This window comes from Crocodylus siamensis, chromosome 4, assembly GCF_052110815.1.
Source record: "Crocodylus siamensis isolate JL-2025a chromosome 4, ASM5211081v1, whole genome shotgun sequence".
Classification (NCBI taxonomy): domain Eukaryota; kingdom Metazoa; phylum Chordata; order Crocodylia; family Crocodylidae; genus Crocodylus; species Crocodylus siamensis.
This window is the reverse complement of record NC_143398.1, coordinates 213,707,513-213,733,875: the sequence shown is the minus strand read 5'-3', so window position 1 is coordinate 213,733,875 and position 26,363 is coordinate 213,707,513. Positions and strand designations below refer to the sequence as shown.

Genomic DNA, 26,363 nt, shown 5'->3' with positions numbered 1-26,363 from the left:
CCATTGGTAAGAAGTCACACTTGGAAGTACGACCATCTATCCCTTCATTTTAGACCACCCTACTGTCTAACCTTAAATAAAATATATTCCTATAATAAAAAGTGGAAATTTGCAGCTCTGAAAACTTCTGAAGACAGCAAAGGATTCTAATCAGATCAAAGGACCAAAAAAGACGAAATAAAATCTGCCATTACAAATATTCCTGAAGAAATATAAATCTGAAATATTGCCAACTATCCTTGAACAAGGGGCTGTTTATAAAATGTAGCACCTTATAAAATATCCAAACATACCCAATTTTTGGCAAACTTTTTTAGCATCTTCTGCAGTATATACTGAAAAATTGTAAAATGCCATGTCAAATGCATAGCAGTGCTCCTTATATTGAAGCCACTGAGATGTTCCTGAATTCTGTGGACATCTGGGAGAGCCTTTTGTTTGCTGTGGTTGTAGTTGTCTCTCTACAGAAAAAAAAACAAAGATGGTGCATTATGCAAATTAACAAGGGCTTTGCACAGTCAAAAACTTCTGTTGTGTGTTTTCTTGGGCAGCACTTCCACATGTAGTCAGGGATTACTAACTAGTAAATGACAAAAATCAGAATATGTTCCCTTCAGTTTGTTTCTTCAAATATAACAGATTAATTCATTACAATCAATTAGTATAGGAAAAAATCCCAAATATTTTGGACACTGACTCTTCCATTAGTGGTAGCCATTCTTTTTTACTGGATTTTATGTGGCAGTGAAATCTGGAATCCTCAGTTGTATGGGTTGCTGATCCAAGATACTCAATAGAGACATTTATGCCATACGTCAACAAGAGGTGCCTAGTCAAATAATTTGGGAAAAGTATATTTATTTCTGTGAAATGTTGGGTTATTTTGGAAATGATTCCTCTGGTTTGGAGAAACTAATGAAGACCCCAGTTCTGTTGATCAGATTTTGCCTTAGTATGAAACTAACATAGCTGCTGATCGCTCAGAGGGCATAATTTACTACTGACAGTAATAAATTAATACAATAATTTTCTTAGCACTTTTTATCCAAGGATCACAAAAGGGAGATGAAAATGAACTAGGATACAGAAAGGCTGTGCTTTACCCAGGCCACAACCCAAATCAGTAGTGGGACTGAATATAAAAGCCAGGTGTCCCAAATACCAGTCTTCTGTTCTAAACACTAATCTCAACACTACTCAGCAAGAACCTCTCAACAGTTCACAATCAGTACATATTCTGTGCAGGCTCAAACAGAAATCTAGTGATATTATTATTATTATTATTATTATTATTATTATATGATTATTTTAGAGAACAAACATAACACTTAAACAAAAGCTGAAGTGAAAACATTTGAGAAGAAACAGAACTCTCTCTTTGATCAGATTATCTCGGGAGGGGGACAGTTACTGAGTTTTGGTGAGCTGTCGAGGGCTGCACACAAGATCTTTTAGAAGTTATAATTTTAACAAATTATAGATAAAAACAAATCCTATACTAAAAAAAAAAAAAAAAAAAAAAATCAATCTACTATATTATGTTATTTCAAAAAATTATTTTTGTCCAGATACAGGTTTGGGGTTTTTTTTGAGTGGCATATATACAAATGATTGCATGATAGCTCAAAATAAAAGTCTTATTTGTATGTTGTTTGTGAATGTAGGATGTAGGGGTGTGTGTGTGGGGGGGTATACAGGTGTGCATTGTGGGGGCTGCCTGTGTGTTAGGTCCGGGGGGGGAGGGGAGGAGGTGGATATAGGGTAGCAGAGCTCACCTGGGCAGTGCAGGTGCTGTCTGCACCCCCCTCCTCCAGCCTGCACTGCCCCTGTGCACTTGGCAAGGGGCTAGGCCCCACTCACTTCTGTCCACAGCAGCCCGCACGATGCTCCTGCCTGTGCCCACCAGCATGCACAGCTTCCCAATGGAGCTGCTCCCCCTAGGTGCTGCTCAGTTCCCCCCAACTCCAGCGGCTCCTCTTCCTCCTACCTCTTTAGTGCTTCTCGTCAGAGGGGTGGGGCAGGGAGGGAAGGAAGCTTCAGCCAGATGGCTCCTATCCCAGAGTGTGGGGCTCTGGCTCCAGCTCCAGGCTGCCTGCCACCCACAAATGGCCTGTCATACTGCTGGGCAGGTGGAGTGGATGAAAGGTGGCCAGGAGCTAGAGCCAGAGCCCCATGCACTGGGGCAGGAGCCATCTGGCTGAAGCTCTTATGTTGATCAATGATAATGCAGCATGTGAAAATGTAATTCTATATATAGTCTAAGAAAACAGTAAGTCTTACTTTTTGAAGAGGTATAGCAAATGGCACCCTCAGCAACATCTGTACACTTTGTACGATTCCAAAACCCTTTCAGATCCAATAGAACACAGTTCCCAGTAGATGCTGAGCTTTCTAATTCCCAGGGATTGTAGTCAAACACACTTCCATCAGACCATTCAAAATTAGATTTACTTCCCTGACAAAAGAATAATTGCTGTGGTCAGATACTAATTAGACAAAAATAGCAAAGAGGGAGCTAAAATTTTGAAAGCATTTGGTGACTAATGACCAATACCCTCCAATTCAGGATTGAACCAACGCCCCATTTCGTAAGTAGGTGCTGATACCCTGGCACTACTTAGAACTGAAGCTCTGGTCACTCATGGGCATCAAGGAACCTTTGATATCCTTTGTAAGTGCACAGCTGTGCTGAGACCCAACTCCAATATGGTCAACAGTTTCTCTCTTTAAGCAAAATCACAGGGTGAACTTAAGGTATTTTTTACTTCCTGTCATAAACCCTACAAAGTGCACTTCCTTATGCTAGCAGGCATATATTTGGACAACATACCATCACAGTTGTTCATTTTAAAGTACATCTGGGTATTGGAAAAAAATGTAAATACAATAATGTACAAAAAAATTGACATTAGTGGCAGGTGAATAATTTATAAGCATGAAAGTAAAGCCTCCAGAAGAGTATGGAAAGAGCATAACAATAGTAAAGCCAGTTTAACAATTATTTGTACAAGAAGGGACAGTCATGACAGCACAAACTTACATCATGGATTGACAACCCAAGCCACAGTGGGTAACCATCACGTTTTGCAATATCATCCAGAAACAGCTGTTGGGATTCATTGTGTACACTGGCTAAATCATTCCCATTTTTTTTGCATTCTTTCAGTGCCTCATACCAAGTTATTTTTTTCTGAAGGATCTTGTATGTGTTATCTCCATATGGTATAGAAGCAGGCAATGGTGGCTTAGTCTCTCTTGACCCTATTTCAAGGTTAAGATTATAATAAATTTTCTGCACTTCATTCATGTTACTAAAATACAAGGAAATAATGAAAATCCTATCAATCAATAACAACTGGATAGCACAACTTCAAGCACAGAAACACTGAATCCAAATTACTTAAAGGATGCAAAGTATGTTTTTCTTATACCTACTGACAAGAAAAATATTGCAGGGGCATCCATCTTGATCGACTGTAATGTTATCAAATGATACTGATACACTGTTACAATATAAAACTGTTAAAGTTACATATTCCTGTAGCAATGTAACTTTAGCTTGTTTAATTCAGGTAAACAGTTACGGTTATTTAACTAACCTAAGAAGCTCATGCAAATGTAACAGTTACACTAACAGCTAATGCAAGCTTCTCTTCCCCTTTTAAACTAGTTAAAGGTTATATTTGTCCATATCTTGATCATAGTGCCAGACAGTTTGATTCTTCACTATAGGAGTTTTGCCATTGACTTTAATGAGAACAGAGGTAGAACTTAATAGGACCGCTGCAGTATTACATGCTAAATTAAGGTGTTAACTTCATTTTTCGTATTACTTACCCATTTCAATTTTACAGGCAAGAATACTGTGCAGATTAAAGTGCTGAGGATGCCAATTTGCTGTGTAGTTGTAAATATCCCAGAAACCATCCTGATTTATACCAGCAAAAAATTGATTCGTCTTTACATTAGGTCTGCCTTCTCTCCAGTTTTGGTAAGACAGGTAAGTTTCATCATACCACTTCAGATAATTATCTGTGGAAAACAGGTTTCTGTATTTAGCCCCGAATAAAGCACAGATTTTTAATAAATACCATGATCATTTAAAAGTGAAGATGGTATGCTCCTCTCCCAGTATTTGTACACATTCACTTTAGAACACAAAGCCTAATATTACCTTTTATCCTAACGGAAACCACAGAACCCTTAAGTCCTCACCAAAATTCTTACTGTCAAAAGAAAATATACTTGATTTTTCAGTTCCAATCTTGATAATTCCCAGATTACAGAAATAAAACTGAATTAAAAGCAAACAACCAATTCCCTAGTAAGTGGCCCTATATTAATTTTCTGAGGAAAAGAATGGTTTGTTAGTCTGAGAAACACCTGTAACTGGGAATCAGGAAATTCTGAATTGTATCCTGGCTATAATTGCAGGCCGTGATCCCCTCTATAAGCTAATAAAACAACTCTTCTCTGCCCCGTTTTCTCATGTTTTTAAATGATTCTAAGATTATCAGGACTCTGTGTTCTGCAACCAGAAAATATGCAACACAATATACTCCTTGCCACAATATTATACTCTAAAACAATGGTGCTCAACCTTTTTGCCTGGAAAGCCAGACAAGCAGTGTGTGGTCTATCCATGGGCTAGATCTGGCTGCTGGTCCTGATCTGGCATAAAGAGGCAGGGCACAGAACAATACCACCTGGCCTTGTAGAGGGGGGCAGAGACCAGCCTGGCCCAGCCCTAATTCAGTCACGCAAGGAAAGGAGATTTGGGTCAGCTGTAACCTAGCTTTGTGGGAGGAAGAGATCATGACCTGGCTCCAAGTCCAGCTGTAAGGGTGAATGGGCATGGTTTAGCCTTAATCCAATTGGGGGGGAGTGAGGGATGTAGTCTGGCCCCAATCTGGCCACATGAAGGAATCAGGGCATGGCCTGGTTCTAATCCGGCCATGGGGCTTGGGAATCTGACAGCGGGGGGCGAGGTGCCAGTATTAATTACTACTGTTCCCATTGCCAAATTTCCTTAATCCCACAGGCCAGATGCCATGGCTCCATGAATTGCATTTGGCCCACAGGCTGGAGGTTGAGCACTCGTGCTCTAAAATATAAAAAAACCCCCCAATTATGTTTTTAGTCTGTGATATAACTGATACAGTGTTATCTTCCTGTCTTCTAGACAGCCTGAAATAATACTTCCTTCAGTAAGCAGGTCCAAGACCTAAGAGGTGAACATATTGAAAATCAGAGAATCAGATCTTTGTTCCTGAAGTGTCAACTTCTATATTATTTAACCAAACATAGGTAATGCATTCATAGCATCACTGCTCCACTCTTGCAGTTGCATCTTACAAGATGCTGAGCTCATCTTTCAGGAGCTGAGCGCTCTCAACTTCCAATAAAGTTAAGTGATAACTGAAAGGGCTGAACATTTGATAAAACAGTCCCAGATGTTCAAAGCCCCAACTCCCCTTAAAGAAACACAGTTATATATTATCAATAATTAAAAAAAGCTTTAGAATACAGAAAATGTGGGGAAAGTATAAAATGAAACAAATAAAATGCATAACCTACTGAATTGATTGTCCTCTAAATGAAAATTTCAATCATTTTAATTTAAAACTGCCAGGGAATTTTTAGTTTGCTCTAGTGCTGCAGCAGAGCACATAGGTCTTTGAGGATAACAAGAAAAATACTGATCTGCTTTACAGCATATCAATCATCTTTGTAAGTGTTTTGAGGTTGAAAGGCATCAATCCTCTCTCCCAAAGGGGAGAGGAGTCGGGGGTCCAAGAAGAGTGGTTGTTCCTTAAGGAGACGATCCTCCAAGCCCAAAGAGAGGTAATCCCAACGCGGATCAAAGCAGGCAAGAGGGCACAAAAGCCCCCACGGCTCACCAAAAGCATACAGGAACTAGCTAAAAAGGAGGCGCACACCCAATGTAAGGGAGGGGCCATAACCAGGGAGGACTATACCGCGGTTGCTCGGGGCTGCAGGGGGGCAGTCAGGAAGGCCAAGGTGGAGATGGAACTGAGACTAGCAACCCAGATCAAGGACAACAAGAAGTCCTTTTTTAAATACATAGGGGGTAAAAAGAAGGTACAGGGTAATGTGGGGCCCCTGCAAGACACACTAGGAAATCTGGTCGTCAGACCAGATGACAAAGTTAATCTATTTAACAATTTCTTTGCCTCCATTTTCCTGAGCAGGGACTGGGTCACCCCCCCCCCACTAGGACCTCCGTAGGCCCCAGGGGAGGCGCACCCAGATCTAGGGTCAGGGAGGATCTAGTCAGGGAACTTTTGGAGGGACTGGCCATATTTAAATCAGCTGGTCCGGACAATCTCCACCCCAGAGTGCTGAGGGAATTAGCAGAGGTCATTGCGAGACCCCGGAACTGCTTTATGAGTGCTCATGGTGCTCTGGTGTGCTGCCAGAGGACTGGAAAAGGGCGAATATGGTTCCCATTTTCAAAAAAGGGAGGAAGGAGGACCCAGGAAACTATAGGCCAGTTAGTCTTACCTCAATCCCAGGGAAGCTTTTTGAGAGAATTATCATTGCGCATGTCCACGAGGGGCCAGCAGGGGAGATTATGCTTAGGGGCAACCAACATGGGTTCATTAGAGGCAGGTCCTGTCAGACCAACCTGGTGGCCTTCTATGAACAGATCACCAAATCCTTAGATGTAGGTGTCGCAGTGGATGTAGTCTTTCTGGACTGTCAGAAGGCCTTCGACACTGTCTCTCACCCCATTCTCATTAAAAAAAACAAACTAGGGGACTGTGGCGTCAATACCTACATAGTCAAATGGGTCACTAACTGGCTGGAGGGCCGCACCCAGAGAGTGGTGGATGGGTCATTTTCAACCTGGAGGAATGTGGGCAGTGGGGTCCCCCAGGGCTCGGTCCTCGGGCCTGCACTGTTCAACATCTTCCTCAGCGACTTGGACGAGTGGGTAAAAAGCACCTGTTCAAATTTGCAGACAACACTAAGATGTGGGGGGGAAGTAGACATGCTAGAAGGGAGGAATAGGCTGCAATCAGACCTAGACAGGTTACAGGGGTGGCCAATGGGAACAGGATGGGATTCAACACTGACAAGTGCAAGGTGCTGCACCTGGGGAGGAAGAACCAGCAGCATACCTACAGGACGGGGAACTCTCTTCTCATCAGTGCAGGGGCAGAAAAGGATCTTGGAGTTATTATTGATGCCAAAATGAACATGGGCTGACAGTGTGGAGACACGGTCAGGAAGGCCAACTGCACCTCACCATGCATCCACAGATGCATCCCAAGCAGGTCCAAGGAGGTGATCCTCCCCCATGCGACATTGGTCAGGCCGCAGCTGGAGTACTACGTCCAGTTCTGGGCACTGCATTTCAGGAGGGATGTGGACAGCATAGAGAAGGTCCAGAGGAGGGCCACTCACATGATCAGGGGGCAGCAGGGCAGGCCCCTTTGAGGAAAGGCTACGAGACCTGAACCTGTTCAGCCTCCACAAGAGGAGGCTGAGGGGGGGATCTAGTGGCCGTTTACAAACTAGTCAGAGGGGACCAGCAGGCACTGGGGGAGTCCCTGTTCCCCCAAGCACTACCAGGAGTGACAAGAAATAATGGTCACAAGCTGGCAGAGGGTAGATTTAGGCTAGATATCAGGAGGCACTATTTCACGGTCAGGGCAGCTAGGATCTGGAACCAACTTCCAAGAGAAGTGGTGCATCTAGCCCCCGGGGGTCTTTAAGAGGAAGCTAGATGAACACCTTGCTGGGGTCACTTGACCCCAGTACTCTTTCCTGCCATGGCAGGGGGTCGGAATTGTTGATCTGCTCAGGTCCCTTCTGACCCTACCAACTATGAAACTATTCAACAGAGACAGTAGTTCAGGAAAGTTACTGCACTTAACAGAGAACGAAATATTAGTTGTAAGTAGAAGCTCTAGGAAGGGCACAAGTTTCTTATTCTCTCTGGGCTGGGAAGTCATTGGTATGGAGCACTACTGACTTCAGTGGAAGTTGGAGGTGACCTGTAGATTACCTTAGATAGTAAAAGCTTTGTTATGCGGCACCTATGGGGGCTGGGGGTGCCAGATAACAAAATATGCTGGTTAACTGAGTGGCCCGAAGAGGCATCTTTGCCAGTTTGGGCTGCTGACTCTCTCGTCACCCCTCCAGTCACATTGCCACCCCTCCCATGGACCCTGAGGGACAGGGAGGGGGGCCCCATGCAAAGTGTTATGCCCCAGGCCGTGGAGGCTCAGCGAAACCGGAAATGCCATGGTGGGTACATCTGGCTTGCTTTTCCCTTACAAGCCAGCATGCCAGTTAATAGAGCATGCTGGCTTGTAAGGTGCTAGATAGTGCAGCTTTTACTATACTTCTTTTGATTATGGCTCTAATTCAGGGGTAGGCAATTGTTTTGGGCAGAGGGCCACTTACCAACTTTTGGCAAACCATCGAAGGCTGCATAGGTAGCCCCACCCCTTGACAGGTGCCACGCCCTCTGGTCACCATCTTAGCACTGGAAATCCTGCTCCCTAACCCCTGACCTTTGCCACCAGAAGTCCCTCCTCCTGTCCCCTGGAAATACTCCTTTCAGCAAGGGGATTTGCTATCTCTGGATCAGAAATATACCAAGTTATATTCTAAAAATGAAACGTACTACAACGTACATTAATTTCATTTTAAAAAAAAATACTTTTGTCTGGATTTTCATGCGCTTGTGTAGGTGATAGTATAACAACTTAAATTAAAATCTTTTCTATATTGTGGGAGGGGTGTGGGTGGGAACGTAGGTATAGGTTTGTGGGGGTGCGGGGGAGGGTGTGTGTGGGGCTGTGGCTTGTGGAGGGGGAAGGTTTGCCCACAGCCTGCCCTCCCTCCCCCTCACCACAGCAGGCACAGCCCCTGCCAGCACTTCTGCAAGCCCGGGCACTGCGCTTCTGTTGCTCCTGGTCCCGGGGCACCAGCGTGGGCTCCATGTTGCTGCTCGCTGCCACTTGCTCCCCATCTGCCACTGCTGCCTGTCTCCTGCTCCGTCCCAGCTGCTCCTGAGTGGCTGGCAGTGGGGGGAGGAGGGAGCAGGGAAATGGCTAGGGCAGGTGCGGGGAAAGGGGCAGTGAGCAGGCATGTGAAGCACAGTGACAGCCAGGCAGGAGTGCGGGGCCTACACCAGTGCACTTGGGCCAGCGTGGGATGGGAGGAACACAGGGCAGGGGCTGCTTGGGGCTCTATGGAGCCAGGCTGGTTTCCTCTGCTCCCTGCTTCAGCAGCACAGCCCAGCTCCATAGAGCCCCAGGCAGCCCCCACCTCGTGCTCCTGCTGCCCTGCTCTGGGCCCCGCTGGCGCAGACCCCAATGCACGAGTGTAGGCCCTGAACTCCCGTCCAGCTCTTGCTGCACTCTGCGTGCTTGCTTGCTACCCCTTCCACCCGCCTGCCACAGCCATTTCCCTGCTCTCCCCCACCTGCCTGCCTGCTGGCACCACATGGTTCCCAGCTGCAGCACTGGGACCGCAGAAGCTGGCCCAGCCAGCTGAGGAGTGGGGCGATTGCCCACGGTCCTCCCCTGCCTCCCTCCCCCACGCCCTATCTGCATTTCCCTCAGTGTACAGAGATAGGAACACTCCCAGGTCAGAAGCCTCCAGAAGCCCCAGCTAGGCAGAGGCTTTGGGCTGGGTCTCGGGCCAGGGTGGGGGCATGCCAGACATGCTTCTCCAGCTGCTATATCCTGCCAGAGGCTCCCCCCAGTCCTACTGCCCCTGGCTCCTGTCATTTTTGACAGACAGCCAGGGGCAGATTAACAGATTCATAGATGCTAGGGTCGGAAGAGACCTCAACAGATCATCAAGTCTGACCCCCTGCCTGGGCAGGAAAAAGAGAGCTGCAGTCAGATGACCCTAGCCAGATGCCTATCCAGCCTTCTCTTAAAGACCCTCAAGGTAGGGGAGACCCACCACCTCCCTTGGAAGGCCATTCCAGATTTTGGCTACCCTTACCATGAAGGAGTTTTTCCTGATATCTAGCCTAAATCTGCTCCCTGTCAGTTTGTGACTATTGTTCGTTGTTACCCCAAGAGGTGCCCTAGTGAACAGAGCCTCTCTGATCCCTTGCCGTGTTCCCCTAATGAATTTGTAGGCAGCCACAAGACCACCTCTCAGCCTTCTCCTGCAGAGGCTGAAGAGGTCCAGGTCCTTCAGTCTCTCCTCACAGGGCTTGTCCTGTAAGCCTCTAACCATCAGTGGCCATCCTCTGGACCCTCTTGAGTCTATCAACATACCTCTTGAAGTACGGCACCCAAAACCAGACACAGTACTCCAACTGTGGTCTGACTAATGGCCGCATAGAGGGGAAGTATCACCTCGTTGGTTCTATTTGTCACGCATCTGCTGATGCATGATAAAGTGCAGTTAGCTTTGCTGATGATTTCATCACACTGATGACTCTGGTTCATGCTGGAGTCCACTATGACTCCAAGATCCCTTTCTCCTTCTGTGCTGCTGAGAGGGTCACTTCCCAGCCAGTAGGTGTGCTGGATATTTTTGCGCCCTAGGTGCAGCACTCTCCACTTGTCCTTGTTGTACTATATCCTACTATGTACTGCCCACTTCTCTAACCTGTCCAGGTCTGCCTGCAATCGTTCCCTACCCTCTGGAGTGTGCACTTCACCCCATAATTTAATATCGTCCACAAACCTGGACAGAGTAAACTTCACACCCACATCCAAGTCACTGATGAAGATATTGAAGAGTACAGGTCCAAGGACCAAACCCTGTAGGACCCCACTACCCATATCCTTCTAGGTTGATACCGACGCATATACTACCACTCTGAGTACGACTGCTAAGCCAATATGCCACCTGCCGAACCGTGTAAACATGTTAGAGCCTCTTAATTTATTTATGAGAATGGGATGAAATACTGTTAATAAATTAACTAATATTCATTTTCTAAAATGTTTAGGGGCCCCACAGGCCAGGTAAAATGGCCTGGTGGGCTGGATCCAGTCCACAGGCCATGTTTTGCCCACCCTTGCTCTAATTGTTAGGCCCAGATGTGAGAAATGTCAGTGCAATGACAGAAAGTTACGAAAGCACTTAAAAAAACCCCTTTCAACTTACCAGCATCATCATAAATTAAGCCCAACCATACCCATGTAGCTAGGCCACTTAAAGAACGAAGCTGTTCAACAACAAAGTTGTTTTCTTCCTCATCTCTAATATTCAAAACAAATGCATTTGGATCTGTTGAAACAAATTTTTAAAATGATACTTTATATAATTCATTACAAATTTCAAATACATCACTATTTTTACTATTACTGTTTAATTAGCACATGTGAACATATAAAGATTCTTAAGCATGGACAAAATAGGCAGATCCTAAAATGTTAGGAAAAAAATACTAATTTTCAACTCTGCCTGTTTGGTACACATCCTGTAGATAAGCAGAGGATTTAAGCCACTGAAGCTCACAGCTTTCATGAACATAATATTCATTTAAAGCCTTTATGTAGTAAAAATTGGTCCTCTTTTTAAGTAAATGAATCAAAATGTCTTCAGTTGTTCAAAAAGCTTTGTGGGCTTCACACCCTTTGTGTTACTATAGCTGAAGTGTTGTTGTAGTCACAGTGGTCCAGGAAATGTCAAAAGCAAGGATTTTTAGCAATACTTCTTATTGAACCAAATGAACAAACAAAACAAAAAAACCCCACGTTTGCTTCTTGTAAGCCATGTCAGTTTGCCTATGGGCAGCTGAAAAAGACACTCAATTTGAAACCTAGTAACTGAAAAAGTTAGGATTTTTTTGTCCTTAAATATTCCTGGCCAAAGTTGGTTAATATGGATGAGAAGATACACTTGAAATAAAGCCTGTGCTTACTCACATGTTTAAGGGCTTTCCTGAATTAGGCTGCCACAAGGGAAACTCCTTGTTTACACGCATTCTTTACACAGAAACGAGGGAAAACATTTTTAAAAGTTTGGCTGTAAGCAAGAAAATTGCCAAGGAAAGTTGAAGGACAGTGTAGTATCCAAAAAAAGTTTATAGCACTTATTTTGAAAGTATCTAAATTTCAGTTAGACCGTGTCCCCTCATGTCTATCCTTTTTCATTTCTAAAGCAATTTATTAACAGGCTCTCAAAAACAAACTATTCAAGATTTTTTCCTATCCTATTCAAAATCCTATTCAAGATTTTTTCAAATTCTCACCCATTTGCTCTAGCATCTTTACCACTCTGAGCAGCTTGTAGAAATGTTTAATAGGAACCAGGGGTGAACAATAGGAAAGACTCTGCAAAGCCACACAAAAAAACCCTACCTGTTCACTTAAACATACCTCTGTATGTATAATAAGATCTAAAAGACTTCATACAAAGTGATACAAAAGTAAAAATAAAGAAGTTAATTCTTAGTATGAAGTTCTTACTCATTGTTTTGCATAAATGATGAGCTTCTTGAGATCTCAGTCCTCGCCATCTGTCATTTGTTACCATGAAAGTGTAACAACTGTTCTTAAATGATATCCATGGTGTATTTTTAACTTTGTGTGGACAAGTAATATGTTCAACAACTTTTTCGTTTTCATCTGGAAAAAAAAAGAACAGACATTCTCTCAGAACATAAATTTTAAACCACTCGGAGTATTCTTCACAGAAAATTTCTACATAACATTAATATCCATTACAAAACATAAAACTAAGAACCCAGACACATCAGCACCAAAGTAACTTGCATTGACTTTGTAATCCTATGTATATTATACTGATTCTAGCAAGAACAGATAAACAACCTTCTGGGATAGCCAGGGGTGAATTCAGGTTTTGGCAAAGGGGAGTGCAGGAGCAGCCATGCCCCACTGTACAGGTGACTGCACCCTTGCTCCCAGCCTCCCCCCGCCCAAACTGGTAGGGATATACCTTGCTGTGGCAGGCTCTAAGAATCCCCACTTTCCCCTCCATACTCAGAGGCATATCCCCTCCCCATCCCAATATCTTTCCCTCCCCTCTGCTGTTACTGCTTTCTCCACTATCTCAGTGAGTTGAGAAGCTACAAAGTCACTCCTGCTCTCTCCAGCTGGGGTACAAGTGGTAGTGAGATGGGCAGGGGGTGGGTGGGTTTCCCCACCCTCTCTAGTCCCCCAGGAATCGGGAGCAGGAAAAGGAAACCCCTTGCCCATGCTCTCCTGCTTTCACTATTCCCAGCTGAGTCTACCCCAGGAACAGCTTTGAAGCTTTATCCCACCAAACACTGGGAGTAAAAGGGGAAAAAGCAGCAACAAGAGGGTGGGGAAAAGGTAGGGAAGGGGACATGCCTGAGCACAAAGGGAAAGCAGGGGGACTCTTATGTGCTTTGGAGACTTAAAAAAAATTTCTAGAGACTCCTGAACTGTATCCAATCCAAAAGGGGGTGCAGCCGTACCATTGTACCTGCTCTGGATCCACCTCAGCGGTAGCTGCTACAGTATGTACTATTATAGTGTCTTGCCACTAGATGGTGGAAGAACTGGTAACAGGCTGTTTAAACTGAGCTAACAGCTGGTCTGAGAGCAGACATGCATCTGCATCCAATAAAAGAACTCATCTCAATGGAGTTTTATCCCACTTTCCCCTAGGGTAATTCTACAACAGATCATTTTAAAAATCACCCCAGATTAAGGGTGTAATATCATGCGTCAAATGACACTGCTCTGTATGCTGGGCTGGGCCCCAGGACCACCCTGCACCATTCATCTGACTTGCGGAGGAGGATTTGGGTATCACTGTTCTAAAACGTCTTTGCTACTGAGTTTTACAACTGTATGCTGTTGATGAAAACTCTTTTAAAAAATAATGCGAACACATTATCTCAGAATACATACTTTGTGGCAAGTAGCAAATAGCACCTAGTTTTTCAGAGGAACACTCAGAAGTTTTCCAGAATCCATCGGTATCCAAAAACACACAGTTGTCACTTGTTTCTTCATCTTTTTCAGACCAGTGACTGAAACTAATGTGCTTTCCATCAGACCAGTCATAATGTTTTTCATCCTGGAATTATACCAATAAAATAAGAGGTTTTTTGTTGGAGCAGGGGGACTGAATCCAAATGACATGATACTGTATTCATACAGGGTGAAATGCAGTATAAACAAGAGATGTCAGCAGTTCACATTGATGTTCAATGAGAAGGTGCAGAGCATTAGCAGCAGGTTTTGTGACTTACTCTAGTGCTCATAATATAATTAACCTTGTACATTCAGTTTTGCAATTAACTGCATTATCTATGATGGATGGCAAATGATAATACTTTGATACTATGCTACCCTTGTGGCTGAGGCCAGGCAAAACAGAGGTCTAAATGGTATGATTTGCATCTAGCATTAGCTGAAGGCACAACTGTTTGCTCAAGAAAATCTGTATCAATTTCCCTTCCAATGTTTTTCTATACTGAGTGTTTAAATATGTATTTATATTTAATATCAAGTATTTTAAAGGATTTGTAACTGAGAATATTTAAGTTTTCTTCAGTATTTCAGTCCTGTCCCTAATTAGAAATAGGCCCTGTGAACCGTTTTTTGGCCGTGTTTAGAATTTCATAGACATCAGATTTCATAGACATCGGGCTGGAAGGGACCTCGGGAGATCATCGAGTGCAGCCCCCATCATCGAGTGCAGCCCCCAGAATTCACAAATTCTAGTGCTGCTACCACAAGCTCTGCTGGCACTCTCTCAGGCATGATCTGCTAGGAAATAATACCCTTTTATACAACCCTTGCTGTTTGGGCCCAATTCAAATTGACACAATGGCAGAAAGGTAGCATGCTTCAGTGTTGTATGTACCAGGAAGAGGCATCTGAACCCCATTTAAAAGGTCACTCGCATAAGTGGTAGGGAAAAAGGTTGCAACTCAATTTTAGTCATTATGAAATATAAATAATAACAGAGAAGTTTGTTTTTGTGTCAAATACATTATGAATTTTTACATCAAAATAGAGTCTTCTCTTTCCTATTTTTTCTGTAAAGACTCTACAGACAGTTACAGAAGTAGCAGTGCTACGAGGTCACAGATACCAAGCAAGATCAGAATGAGTAAGGAAATTATGTTTTGTAACACTGTTTGAAGCTTTTATTTTTTACTTGTGTGTTTGTCCCTATTTAACTTAGGCCACCAAAATACACTAAGAGAAATTCTGTCAAAGATAAAACAGTGAACTCCAAATCCTTTACTTAACTGAGAAAGTTCTAACTCCACACTGAAGGTATATCTACACTGCCTCTGGATTACAACGGATGCCATGTACCCATCACTAAACTCCATCTTGACTGTGTTTACTGGTATATGCCTAGCACCACACTAAGGCAGCTACCATACATTGGTTTCAGGGTCTAGAGTGCATGAATTGGCATGTTGTGCATGTCTGTGGCACTCCCAGATGTGATATGTAGGCGGTAAAGGCAGGCCTGAGATCTCTAGAAGACCTCTAGTAATCAAGGTAGAGATGCCACTTGATGCTACTGACCCTTCTGAGGGTCAACAAGCACAAGCTGGGAGAAAAAGGGTTAAGAACCCTTCAGCACTTATTTCTCCATCATAAAGAAACAAACAAAAAAGGATATTGGCTTCACTTAAAACAAAACAAATCAAATCACTTCAGTTTTAAGTGAGGCTTTCAGAATACCTTTCAAAGAGTTTCTGCAGTTACTTCGGGGTGTTATGTGCCATGTTTCTGGCATTCCTCTTCACAAGAGACATTTGGCTGGTTTTTCTTAGCTTTGCTCCAGAGCTGCTGTTATATACCCACTAACAATAGATGGGCAAAGATGGTAGCAAAAACTCTCACTAGAAGGGTAGTAAAACACTGGAATAGGCTACCAAGAGAGATTGTGGAATCTCCATCCTTAGAGGTTTTTTAGACCTCAGAGGGATGATATAGTTGGGGATGGTCCTGCTTTGAGGAAGAGGCTGGACTGGATGACCTCCTGAGGTACTTTCCAACCCTAATTCTCTACGATTACAGTGTTTTAATTACCTACTACTATAAAACATGTTTCTGCATCTTAAAATAAGGGAACACTCCGCTGAATCACTCCATTAGAGGAAGTTGACTATACACCTTAGAGAACTGACAATTAGGATACAACTCTGTACATCAGGGCTTGTTGATCTTCAACCTTCGAATAGCATCCTGTGAGTGGAAATGGATACCTCTGGTAACATCTATTGTTTAAAACCGACCCAAATCACTTTCATTTTTTTGTTTCTACAGCCATTCCTTTCCTACTCTACCTAGCCATAAAAAAAAATTCTAAATAGGATTTGAGGGAAAGAGAAAACTTACGTCAGTGCTGGAGAGTCCAATCCAGAGTGGGTAATTGTAATGAGCAGCTTGGACAGCAAGAAAGGCCTGCTGGTACTGATCTGTGATGCTAACCAGAATCATGTTATTCTCCCTGCACTTCATCATTGCATCAGACCAGGACAAATTTTTCAGAATTATTCTGTACTGGACATTTTGATAGTTCAATGTTTCATTAAGGACTGGCTGTGTCAGGTTTTCAGCATGATCTAGGTCTAAATCAAGAAATCCAGTCATTAGTAGGATAAACACTGCAAAACATTTTGGTTCCCAGTTTATTCCATAATTACAGTGGCTAAACCCCTTTCCCTCCTTTTTGGAATTAACAAGATAGAATAAACAATTTAGGCTGCAGACTGTTCTTATAATTACTGTTAGGAACAAACAATTAGATCACAATTGCTAGAAAGTGCGTTTCGGAGGGGGGACAGGGTAAAGTGCTCTTTAATATAAAGTTCTTAGTCTTGTATATGTGTGAGCTTGGCTCTGTGGCTTTCCAGATTAATAACTTTAACTGAAACCTAAATTAAAGAAAAAGCAGAGTGTTTGGAGTAATTTAATATGGTAACCGTTGCAGGACTGGTCACAGGTACTGTGACAATGAATAGGGGAGGCAAGCTCTGAACACTGATGCAAACATATCCAAGTCAAGACCCATCGGATCTGTGTTTTTATAAATGTAATGGGCAGTAACTCTTGTATAGTAAGCCTTAGCTCTCCAGTCTGCAAGAAGAGTAGCCCCAAAGGGCATTGCTACAGTCTTTCAGGTAGGAAGTAATGGATTTTATCTTAAGAAAGTGCATTCAAGTTTCCTGCACAAAACTAGTTGACTTGGTTATTGCACAGGGAGGGATGAAAATCACCAGAGTTCTAATTATGGAATCTCAGACTGAACTGCATTGCAAGTAAATGCATACAATTAAATAATAATCTTATGCGACTAATTCAAAAAGCAAAATTTACATGGGTGAAGAATGGAACTGGAGAACGTGGATTTAATAAACCCCACAATAGTTTATGGACAGACCTCAGGTCTATATTTGGCCCTACAGTTTTGTCAGAGGCTCGTTAGTATCTAAAATATTGGTGCCTCAGGCATACAAAAGCTCACCAGGGATAAAAATGACTCCATATAAAGGGGCTGATAGGCCATTTCCCAAAACACACACACAGAGCCATACTATTAATTTGATGTTTATGCACCATTTGCAGCTTTCAATGGATTAGAGATGTGACATGAAAGAAACAGATTATTTGAAGTAGTTTGTTACTGTTGCCAAGTACTTTCATTTAGTAAACTACCTCCAAAAGGGAATAGGAAGACCAAGAGGCTTCACACACTTAAAGGTGAATGGTGAAGGGTTAATGCAGAAGGTATGCATTTCCCAAAGAATATACTGCTGTTTACAAATGTAATTAGCATAACATTTTGAAACAGTCAGTTTGCATCCAGAACCCCAAGGAATCCAACTTTGTTCCTCTAACTCAATAAATTACATCACAATCATAAACATAGGGCCATGAATGCACAGTGGAAAGAACTTCCCTTGCTGAGTCAACCTGAAATATGGCCAGACTCAGCTACAGTCTCTCCACTCAAGACCCAACTGACTGCTCCTTCCCTGCATCCTTGTGGGGTTAGGGCCTCAGCAACCCAGAGCTGGCCAGACACAGCAGGGATAATACTGCAAAACAGAAGGCGCTTCTCTTGCATCTCATGTGCCATTTTTAGAGTTAAGTACAAGTAGAACCTGCAATCATTCTTTTCTTCTTCTCCCTAAGTCCTGCAACCATTTTAAATGTCCAGAGTCTTTTTAGATCATTTTGGGGTATATTTACAGCAGGGCCCATAAAGGGTTAAACTGCAAACTCCAGGCCCCTGCCCTGCCACCACTCTCCTAGTTGCTCTTCCCATGGTGGGAGACATCCATGTAGCGTGTGGCTCTGGAGGCACATAGTCTGCTATGGTGTGGCCTAAGGGGATGCACTCTCACTGGTGTGGCCTGTGCCAGTTTCCAGTTGCTTAGAAGTTGGACTGCCCTGGCCTGCAGAAGGCTTCTCAACATCATACAGTTCTTTTCAGCAGGGTTAGTTAACTGGGTAGAGCACTGTATTATGCTACTTCTTTATACTTTCTTAATTTATATATAGTTTTTTTAAAGGTGCATTTATTTAGGAAAACACATCCAAAAGTGGGTCTATTACATATTAAGTCTGTAGCTGTTGAGCTATAGCTATTAAGCTATAACTATTCTAGACAGGGAATCTGCTCCAATCCCAATAATCTTTGGCCATACACCTATATTGCTACACTGGAGCAGTCTTCTGAGTATTCCTAATGAGGAAAATCTCACACCTCTGGAGCTGACCCCCTACTTTACATCTGGGCAAGCATTACACATGCAAACTGTGATTCTCCTCGTCTACGCAAGAGTTTGCATTAATACATTTCACACATGGCAGATATCAGGACTATATCCAAAGCGGAGATGATTCCTAAAATTACTGTATTAATACTGTTGAAGCCCAAGACACTCCACACTTGGAGATACCCCCATCTTATTCTGAAGGGGAAGAAAGATTGTTCACTAGATTTATTTATTCAATTTATATGTCACTGTTCCCAACAAGGATCAGGGTGGCTTGCAATGAGGCTCCTGGCAGACGTTCAGCTGAAGGTGCCATGGAATCTCATGCAAGATCACAACAAATCGTGCTATACTGCCAGTGCAGGGCAAGCCTGGGATCATGGGAACAAAAAAACTGAACAAAAGAGGCAACAAGATGGAGGAAATGTCTCAAGGAAATGATGAACACACCCCCATTACAACTTTCTGGGAGCTTCCTGCTAGGAAGGCATGGAACCAATTTAGAGTGGTCCTACAAATACACACCACGTTATGTGAATGAATAGGATCTATCCTTGAGACCTGTGGGTCTCCAGAGTATCCTCTGAAGATCAGGGCTATCTCCTCAGGAGCCTTGTGCCTCATGCTAACAGCAGGGCCCTGGTGATCCTCCTTTATTTTCCTGCAGCATGGTTTCGTTGGAACTACACTACCAGGGCCTCTTAAGGTCACAGCTTTTATCCCTAACATAGGGGTTCTCTGCTGTGAAAGGGGACTACAAAAAAGGGAAATTCTGTAGTGAGGGAGATGTATTTTCCCCAAGGCCTACCGTAGTATGGCTTTTTCCAGCAAGAGCCCAATCAGTTCCCACAAGTCTCTTGTACATCAGAAGGGACAATACCCGTGTATAGGAAGGCATGGTCACAATCAGACCTTAGCTAAATTCAAACTTACCCACTGGCTTCTGGCATATGCACAAAAAGTGTGTGTCACCACATGAAGTGAAATTCCATGCTCCAACATACATCATTTTGGGATCATTGAGCACTACAGCACACTGATTGTTCATTTCCTCATCATACAACTGAAAACCAGAAAAACTCATTGATCTTACGTACGATATGAGCAAATATTTTGTGGAGAACATAAAAGAAGGTCTATTACTAAGTATGTGACCATTTAAGAGGTTTTAAAAAAGCAGTAGTAGAATATATAAATTATTTTACAAATGTCACCACATTGTTAGATTGCTTCTTCAGCAGTAATTTTTAAGTAAAACATATAGAAACAGATGGAATTATGTTAAATTTTAAAATTTTAACATCAAAATTTAAAAACGGGTGTTAAATCAGCTGGGTTCTACTCCATTTCTTTCCTGTTCTGTGGATAATGCAGCCCACAATATGATGTCTAATGGTTAGTTAACTCCTGTATTCTGTATAAGACTTCCCTTTGCTGTCTGTTTTTATGGCATGTGGCCTTCCCACTACACATTGAAAGTGATGTAACAAAATAAATCTCTTTAAATCTTCAATCTTAAAATTATTATTGTTCACAAGATAATGTCCAAAGAAATGCCAAAACCAGAGTCATTGCTGATCCTTTTGTTTGTCACTTAATACACAGTTTTTTGGTTTGGGTTTTTAAATAATATCCTGTTTTGATGCAATAGGACAAAATATTAGCAGGATTCGCACGTCCAAAAAAAGCACAACTTACATCAATTGGAATCTTCCTTTGCTTTCCTTTTAGCAATGGATGAAAGTTGCTGTATACCAATTTACTACCATCTACCCATTTATTTTCCTTTGTGCTGTACAAAATCTGCAAACCAATCCAAATGTTTTTTGGCATATCAGGAAGCAAAGATGTTATAAAATCTGTTGGGCAGAAAAGTAAATATTTATGCATTATAGCTTAGATAGCCACATAAACCTTTCAAAACAGCCTGCATAAATAATAATGCAACCTCCATGTCTATTAACTTTGCATCCCTCCAGGAGTGACGCATAGGGGATGCACGGGTGTGCACATGCACCCCCTGAGAGTGCTGGTGCACCCCCTGTCAGGCCATGCTCCCCGTTTAGCCAGTGGGAGCCCCCTTGTGAGCGCTGGCCACCAGAAGTGACCGTGGGAGTTCCAGAAGCGGCGTGGCTGCTTTTATGGCGAGTGAGATCAGCCACGGGTCCCCCCGGTCAGTGGGATCAGCCGCTGGGGGACGCCCCCCTACACCTGGTCATTTGGATTGGCCACTGGGGGGACCTCCTTCTAGTCAGTGGGATTGGCTGCTGGGGTACCCTCCTCGGTTGCTGAATGGTGTCAGGGGAGGCACGTACCCCCCCAACTCGAGGCACCAGACACCCATGCATCTCTCCCTTGTCCTTGTAAAAATAATAATAGCTATTTTAGTAGCATCTTAACTATTTTGCAGTTCTGTCATTAACCTCACTTCCATATTCAACAAGAAAAATGATTCTTTTAAAAAAATCATTTGAGAGGTCCAGCATTCTACAAGATTATAGATGCACATGCGTGCCTCAACATTCTAAGCTGCAGGATGGCAAGAATTTTTATTAGCCATTCCACCCAAATGTCAGAAGGTGCTTCCTCACAATTGTGAAGGGCTTTTTATTGATTTCTATAGAAGCATTAAAAATGGACCACTCTGAATGGTGAAGAAACTCCTGCTTCCCACCCCTACTCTTTCCCACTGGTACGCTTATAAGCACCACTTCTTGGATTTTGGCCTGATTCCTGCAAGCTGGCAGTGAAAGGAAAGATTGCAGGGAGTCCACCATTCAGAAATCCAAAGCCAATCACCCTCTGTGTTTCTTTCACAAAGCTCAGTGCTGGCTTCAGCAAACTTGCAGGAAAAGGGCACTGAATCTGTTTAAGATTAGGAAATAAGACTCAGTTAGACTGGTGCTAATTAAGACATGTCAGAACTACGTATGTTCCATTCATTAGCTAATCACAGACTAGCTTTAATCCCTTCTTCCAGACTAAACAAAACTAGTAAAAGGTTAAAGTCTCCTGAATTAGTCAACCGAAGGCTGGCTAGAATAGTAGGGATATCCATCTACAGAATGCAACACTGTACTTATGGGATGAAATGGGGACTGGCAGAAGGGAGCAACTTCCAAAATGCTGAAGTTTCTTGTCTGCATCACATCTTGGCTACAGCCCTAACTCGCCTCCAGAACTAATTAACTATGCTAAACCCTTCTTTCAGCTGAAATGTACTATCCATCCATGAAAAAGTTGTTCAAAACATGAAACAATCGTGCTAAAATATTACTGCAATACAGCACATTTTTTCCTAGGGGAAAAGTTCTGAATCATTCTAGGCCCAGTCAGTTTTATCTCAGTGTAGGAACAACCCCTTTCTGTTGCAGCAATTCTCACTGTTGTCTCCACATTGTTACTTATGGTGTGCCCTACACTCTGCATGCCACTGCTCTGAGATTGCTCAGATTGCTCATGTATAGAAACAAACAAAAAGCAAACAGTGCTGTGCTTGGCGCAGAGCTGCGACATAAGCCACTAAAATATTTACTCAATTCTAAGATAGGATTTTCCCCCTTCATTTAACATAGGGGGAAAAGCCCTTCATCTTAGAACTGCATACAAGGGCGGTGGGCTGGGGTAGGGGGCAGGCGGCTGCTGTGGCCTGGATTCCAGGCTGTACCCAGGGTTGGGGCTGTAGCTGCAGCTGTCGCCTGTACCCCCTGCTATCATTTCTGCACCCTGCCATCTCCCCTGCCTCTGCAGCCTCTTCCCTTCATCTCCCCCACCTGTGCAGCCTTTATTCTCCTGCCTTTTCCTCTCCTTCCTCATCTGGCCCTTACTCCGCACTGGCAGGTTCAGTCTGTGCTGCAGCTTAGGGCACTGAACATGACCCAGCTCGGTCCTGTAGCAGCAGCACACAGCCCATGCAGCTGCTATACAGAGACTGGGCTGAGTCCATGCTCAGTGCCCCAGACTACAACAGGGATGTGTGGAGCCTGCAGGTGCAGAGCAAGGGTAGGGGGGTGGGGTGGGAAGGACAGGGGAGCAAGAAGCAGTGGCTGCAGATGGAGCAGAGACAGAGGGGGGTATCCCAAGACTGTACTGGGAGCGGGGGGGCACAAGTTAGAGGGGCAAGCACAGGCAAGGGACAAGCTACTTGACCTCCTCAAACCACCTGTCCTCCTGCAGCGGCAGAGGATGAATGAAAGATGACCCTCCAATAATTAGAGATTCTACATAGAGAAAATTCTAACCAATTTATACATTTTCTATGTATAGAATCTCATTACTGGGCAAGTCATCTTGGATTCGAGTAAATACAGTAATTTCTTGGCTTGGGTCTCCTCGGATGTAGCTTGTCCGATACATCTGTAGTCACTTATTTGCAGTTCATACGAATGCTTATCTCTTCACAGTATTCACTTCAATGAGGTTTTAACTTCCCAAGTAAAGCATGGGGATTCCTTCAAGCATTGCCCTTCTTTCCTCATAAGTCTCCAATTCCTTTCACATGGCTACAGTTATAAGTGAGATCTGGCATATGCTGGTGCTCTCAAATGATACTTAGAGACTTCTCAGGTTCTTGGGTTGACTGGTCTGACTCTGATGAACAGTGTCAAAAAGAACTCCAGACCTGAAGCCAGGAAGGAATTGTTCTCCAGCTCAAGACTGTTTTGGGGTTTGTTTGTTTTTATTTGCCATCTGTCCTAGCACGACTGCCTTCCTGTTCCTAGAATCCTCTGATTTCTTGCCTCTGCAGTGGCATAGCACTGGTAGAGCCTTTGTCACCCTACTCGTTACCTATGGAATACCGAAAGGTGCATACGGGGTTCTGCGACTTATGCAAGATGTGCAAGAGTGTATCTTGCATCTTGATGTACAAGATGGGCCAGAGTACATAATTTTGGGGACCAAATGGCTCTTTTAGATAGCAGAACACTGAACTCAAAAGGTGTGGGAGGCCCCTTCCAGGCCTTTGCTCTTATACTGATCTTTCAACAGGTGGTATTCTTCTGGCACAGTGCAAGCAAGAGAAATTATTTACAGGTTTTCATTTTGCCCTGAAATTTAGAGTTATTTCAACGAACTTGAGATAACTGAATGATGTTATCATTAGTTAACACTGGTATACAGTTTCTAGTCTGCTGCATAATTTGATGTAGTCCTTATATATAAACTGGCAGAAGAATTTGCCCTATTATTTTGATCTAAAGGGCTGCATAGGCCTTGAATTTAAGAGCATACCTTGGTCAGCTTGGCTTGTGATTGATGGAAGAGTGCCTCCAAGAGTTTCACACATTTCATTGGCAGCTTTAAATGTTAAATATCTACGTTTGAGCTTTAGAAAACACTGCAAAATAAACATTGTAAAAGCTTACACAGTGTACTATTTCACCTTCTCTTTTACATTTACTGTACTCTAGAACTATTTTATAAAACAGTGACTTTAAAACCCCCAAGCCTCACTTTTAATATCTGTGAGAAATAGTTAGAAAAACAATGACAGATGAGTTCAGATTCAAATTCAGGAATGTGCCTATATGAAGTCTCATTCAGTCTGGGACACTGTCCAGAAGTTTCAGTTTTGTATTTGGTAGTATTTTAAAACAGTGTATTTGGGCAAGTGCAACTCTAAGGATCTCTCTAGATTAGTCATGGTTTTTTAGTTTATCAGACTTAACTTTCATAGTCTTGTGTGTTCTCCTTTACCATTTTCTACACAACTTTGAACTCTGACTCTCCCTCTCCTGAGCAGTATAATGTGTATACATCCAAGGCATCCCTTTACCAAGTACAGAAGCAATTAATATAACAGGACTGAAAACTGATGCACAGAAATAGGTTTTAGGGGGAAAAGACACTTTTAGTTTCTTTTTCTAGATTTCAAAACCAGAAATAAGGAAAAGAAACAGAATTATGTGATTTGTCGGCCCCCTGCAGACCATGGTGCATATCAAAACAAGAATGACTACATAATCAGATGTGAAAAAGAAGAAACAACTGAAATCCACAAGCAAATTCTATCTATCTAACACAGGGGTTTTAAGAGGGATAAAAACAAAAGCAAGGATTTTTTGTGATCTTTTATTGAACCAACTGTATAGTTGGGAGAACTGTTGGACAAGCTTTTGAGTATAAATCTTGCCTGGGTAGTTTACATCTGCCTCTGCCAAATACTTGAGGATTCTTTCTACTGCACTCTGGCAATTGGTAAATTTTTGTAGTGTAGTCGATAACCTAATAAGCAGCCACGAGTGCTATCTCCCCTATTCTTCACAATTGCATAAACCTTCTGTCTTCTTTGAGTGACATCCATGTAGCAACTACAGTAACAGCTTAAGTGGAAAACTTCCTAGTGGTAAATAATGCATTTTGGCTTCTTTTAATACAATTTAGCAACTAGAAGTAAAGAACGGGCATAATTACGTGACCAACTGGCTCCCCTCAAGCCACAAGCAAAGGTTCTACACTAGGCCTGTGTAAAGCAGCTAGTATTCACTTTGGATTTGGATTCAGCCAATTTGGGAGGCAGCGATTCAAATCGCTGTCCCAAATCGATTCAGCTGAATCTGATTCAGAGATTCAGCTCCTGCCAAATCTCAGGTCACACAGACCCATCCCCCACCTACCCCTGCAGGCCTGGCAATAGCTGCCCTGCCCGCTCCAGCCTCCCGGCACTTTGAAAAAAAGAAAAAAGACTCACTAGGTGCTGCCTGCCGGGGTGGGATCCCTGCTGCTCCCCACTGCCCCATGCTGCATGGGGGCCCTACACAAGCCCCCACTCCACCCCCTGCTCCCAGCCCTTTAAGAAAAAAAACAAACAAAACCCCACTCATTGGTTCCTGCCCGGCAGGGAGACCCCACTGCCCCACGCCAAGTGGGGGGCTCTTCCATGAGCTCCCCAAAGCTGTGAGGCTGCTGCAGTAGCTGGTGAGCTCAGAGTTTTTTGGGTTTTTTTTTCCCTTAAAGGGCCGGAGCTGGGGCAGGTGGGGGAGCCATGGTGGGGCTGGGGGAACGGGTGAGGGTTGGGGGGGCTCGTGGCAGAGCCATGAGCATGGGACAGTGGGGGGCAGCAGGGATTGACCCCTCCCCCCCGCCCGGCAGCACCCATTGAGTAGGGGCTTTTTATTAAAGCACCAGGAACTGGGGCAGGTGGGGGTTGGGGGGAGTAGGCAGGGGACAGGGCCTGGCAGGGGTCCCTCCACGGTCACCTCCCCCACCCCCTACTTACCAGCTCCAAGTCCAGCTCCAGCTCCTTGCCGTAGCAGGTGGGGTCTGCCCAAATCATTGAAGTTCTCTGAATCGATTCAAAGAGCTTCGAATCGATTTGGACCTTTTTATTGGTCCCCTGATTCAATTCCGACTCAGAGATTCAGCCACCGAGTTGGGCTGAATCTTCTCCAGATTGAATCAGCACCCGAAACTTCGCACAGCCCTATTACACACCACTTTTAGCTACAGGGAAAAAGAAGTCTTTCCTTTGGAGAGTTACAAAGTAACAGCTAAAACTTGAAAAAGTATACTTCATGTTTCAGAGGCTTTGATTCCACAAGTAAACATCATGATCACTTCTGATTTTCTAAGATTAAGACACACTGATACTTTTTTGGCCAAACTATAACCAAACGGATTTTAACCTTTATTCTTAAAAAGCAGTACTCTGAAATACAAATCA

The 26,363-nt window shown here is 43.5% G+C and overlaps 1 protein-coding gene across 1 annotated transcript in view; it reads right to left on the bottom strand.

Annotated features, from left to right (window-relative positions):
• The window catches only part of LY75 (lymphocyte antigen 75), a 144,091-nt gene that overhangs the window by 50,525 nt on the left and 67,203 nt on the right, over window positions 1-26,363 (bottom strand). Inside the window, exons 22-32 of the mRNA XM_090041720.1 lie at window positions 23,933-24,038; window positions 20,399-20,559; window positions 19,634-19,763; window positions 16,314-16,546; window positions 13,854-14,022; window positions 12,423-12,581; window positions 11,116-11,238; window positions 3,838-4,032; window positions 3,041-3,261; window positions 2,281-2,455; window positions 294-461 (exon numbers count right to left, since the gene is read on the bottom strand). Of these exons, the coding sequence (XP_089897846.1) occupies window positions 294-461; window positions 2,281-2,455; window positions 3,041-3,261; window positions 3,838-4,032; window positions 11,116-11,238; window positions 12,423-12,581; window positions 13,854-14,022; window positions 16,314-16,546; window positions 19,634-19,763; window positions 20,399-20,559; window positions 23,933-24,038 (1,840 nt within the window). The remainder of the gene's footprint in view (window positions 1-293; window positions 462-2,280; window positions 2,456-3,040; window positions 3,262-3,837; window positions 4,033-11,115; window positions 11,239-12,422; window positions 12,582-13,853; window positions 14,023-16,313; window positions 16,547-19,633; window positions 19,764-20,398; window positions 20,560-23,932; window positions 24,039-26,363) is intronic.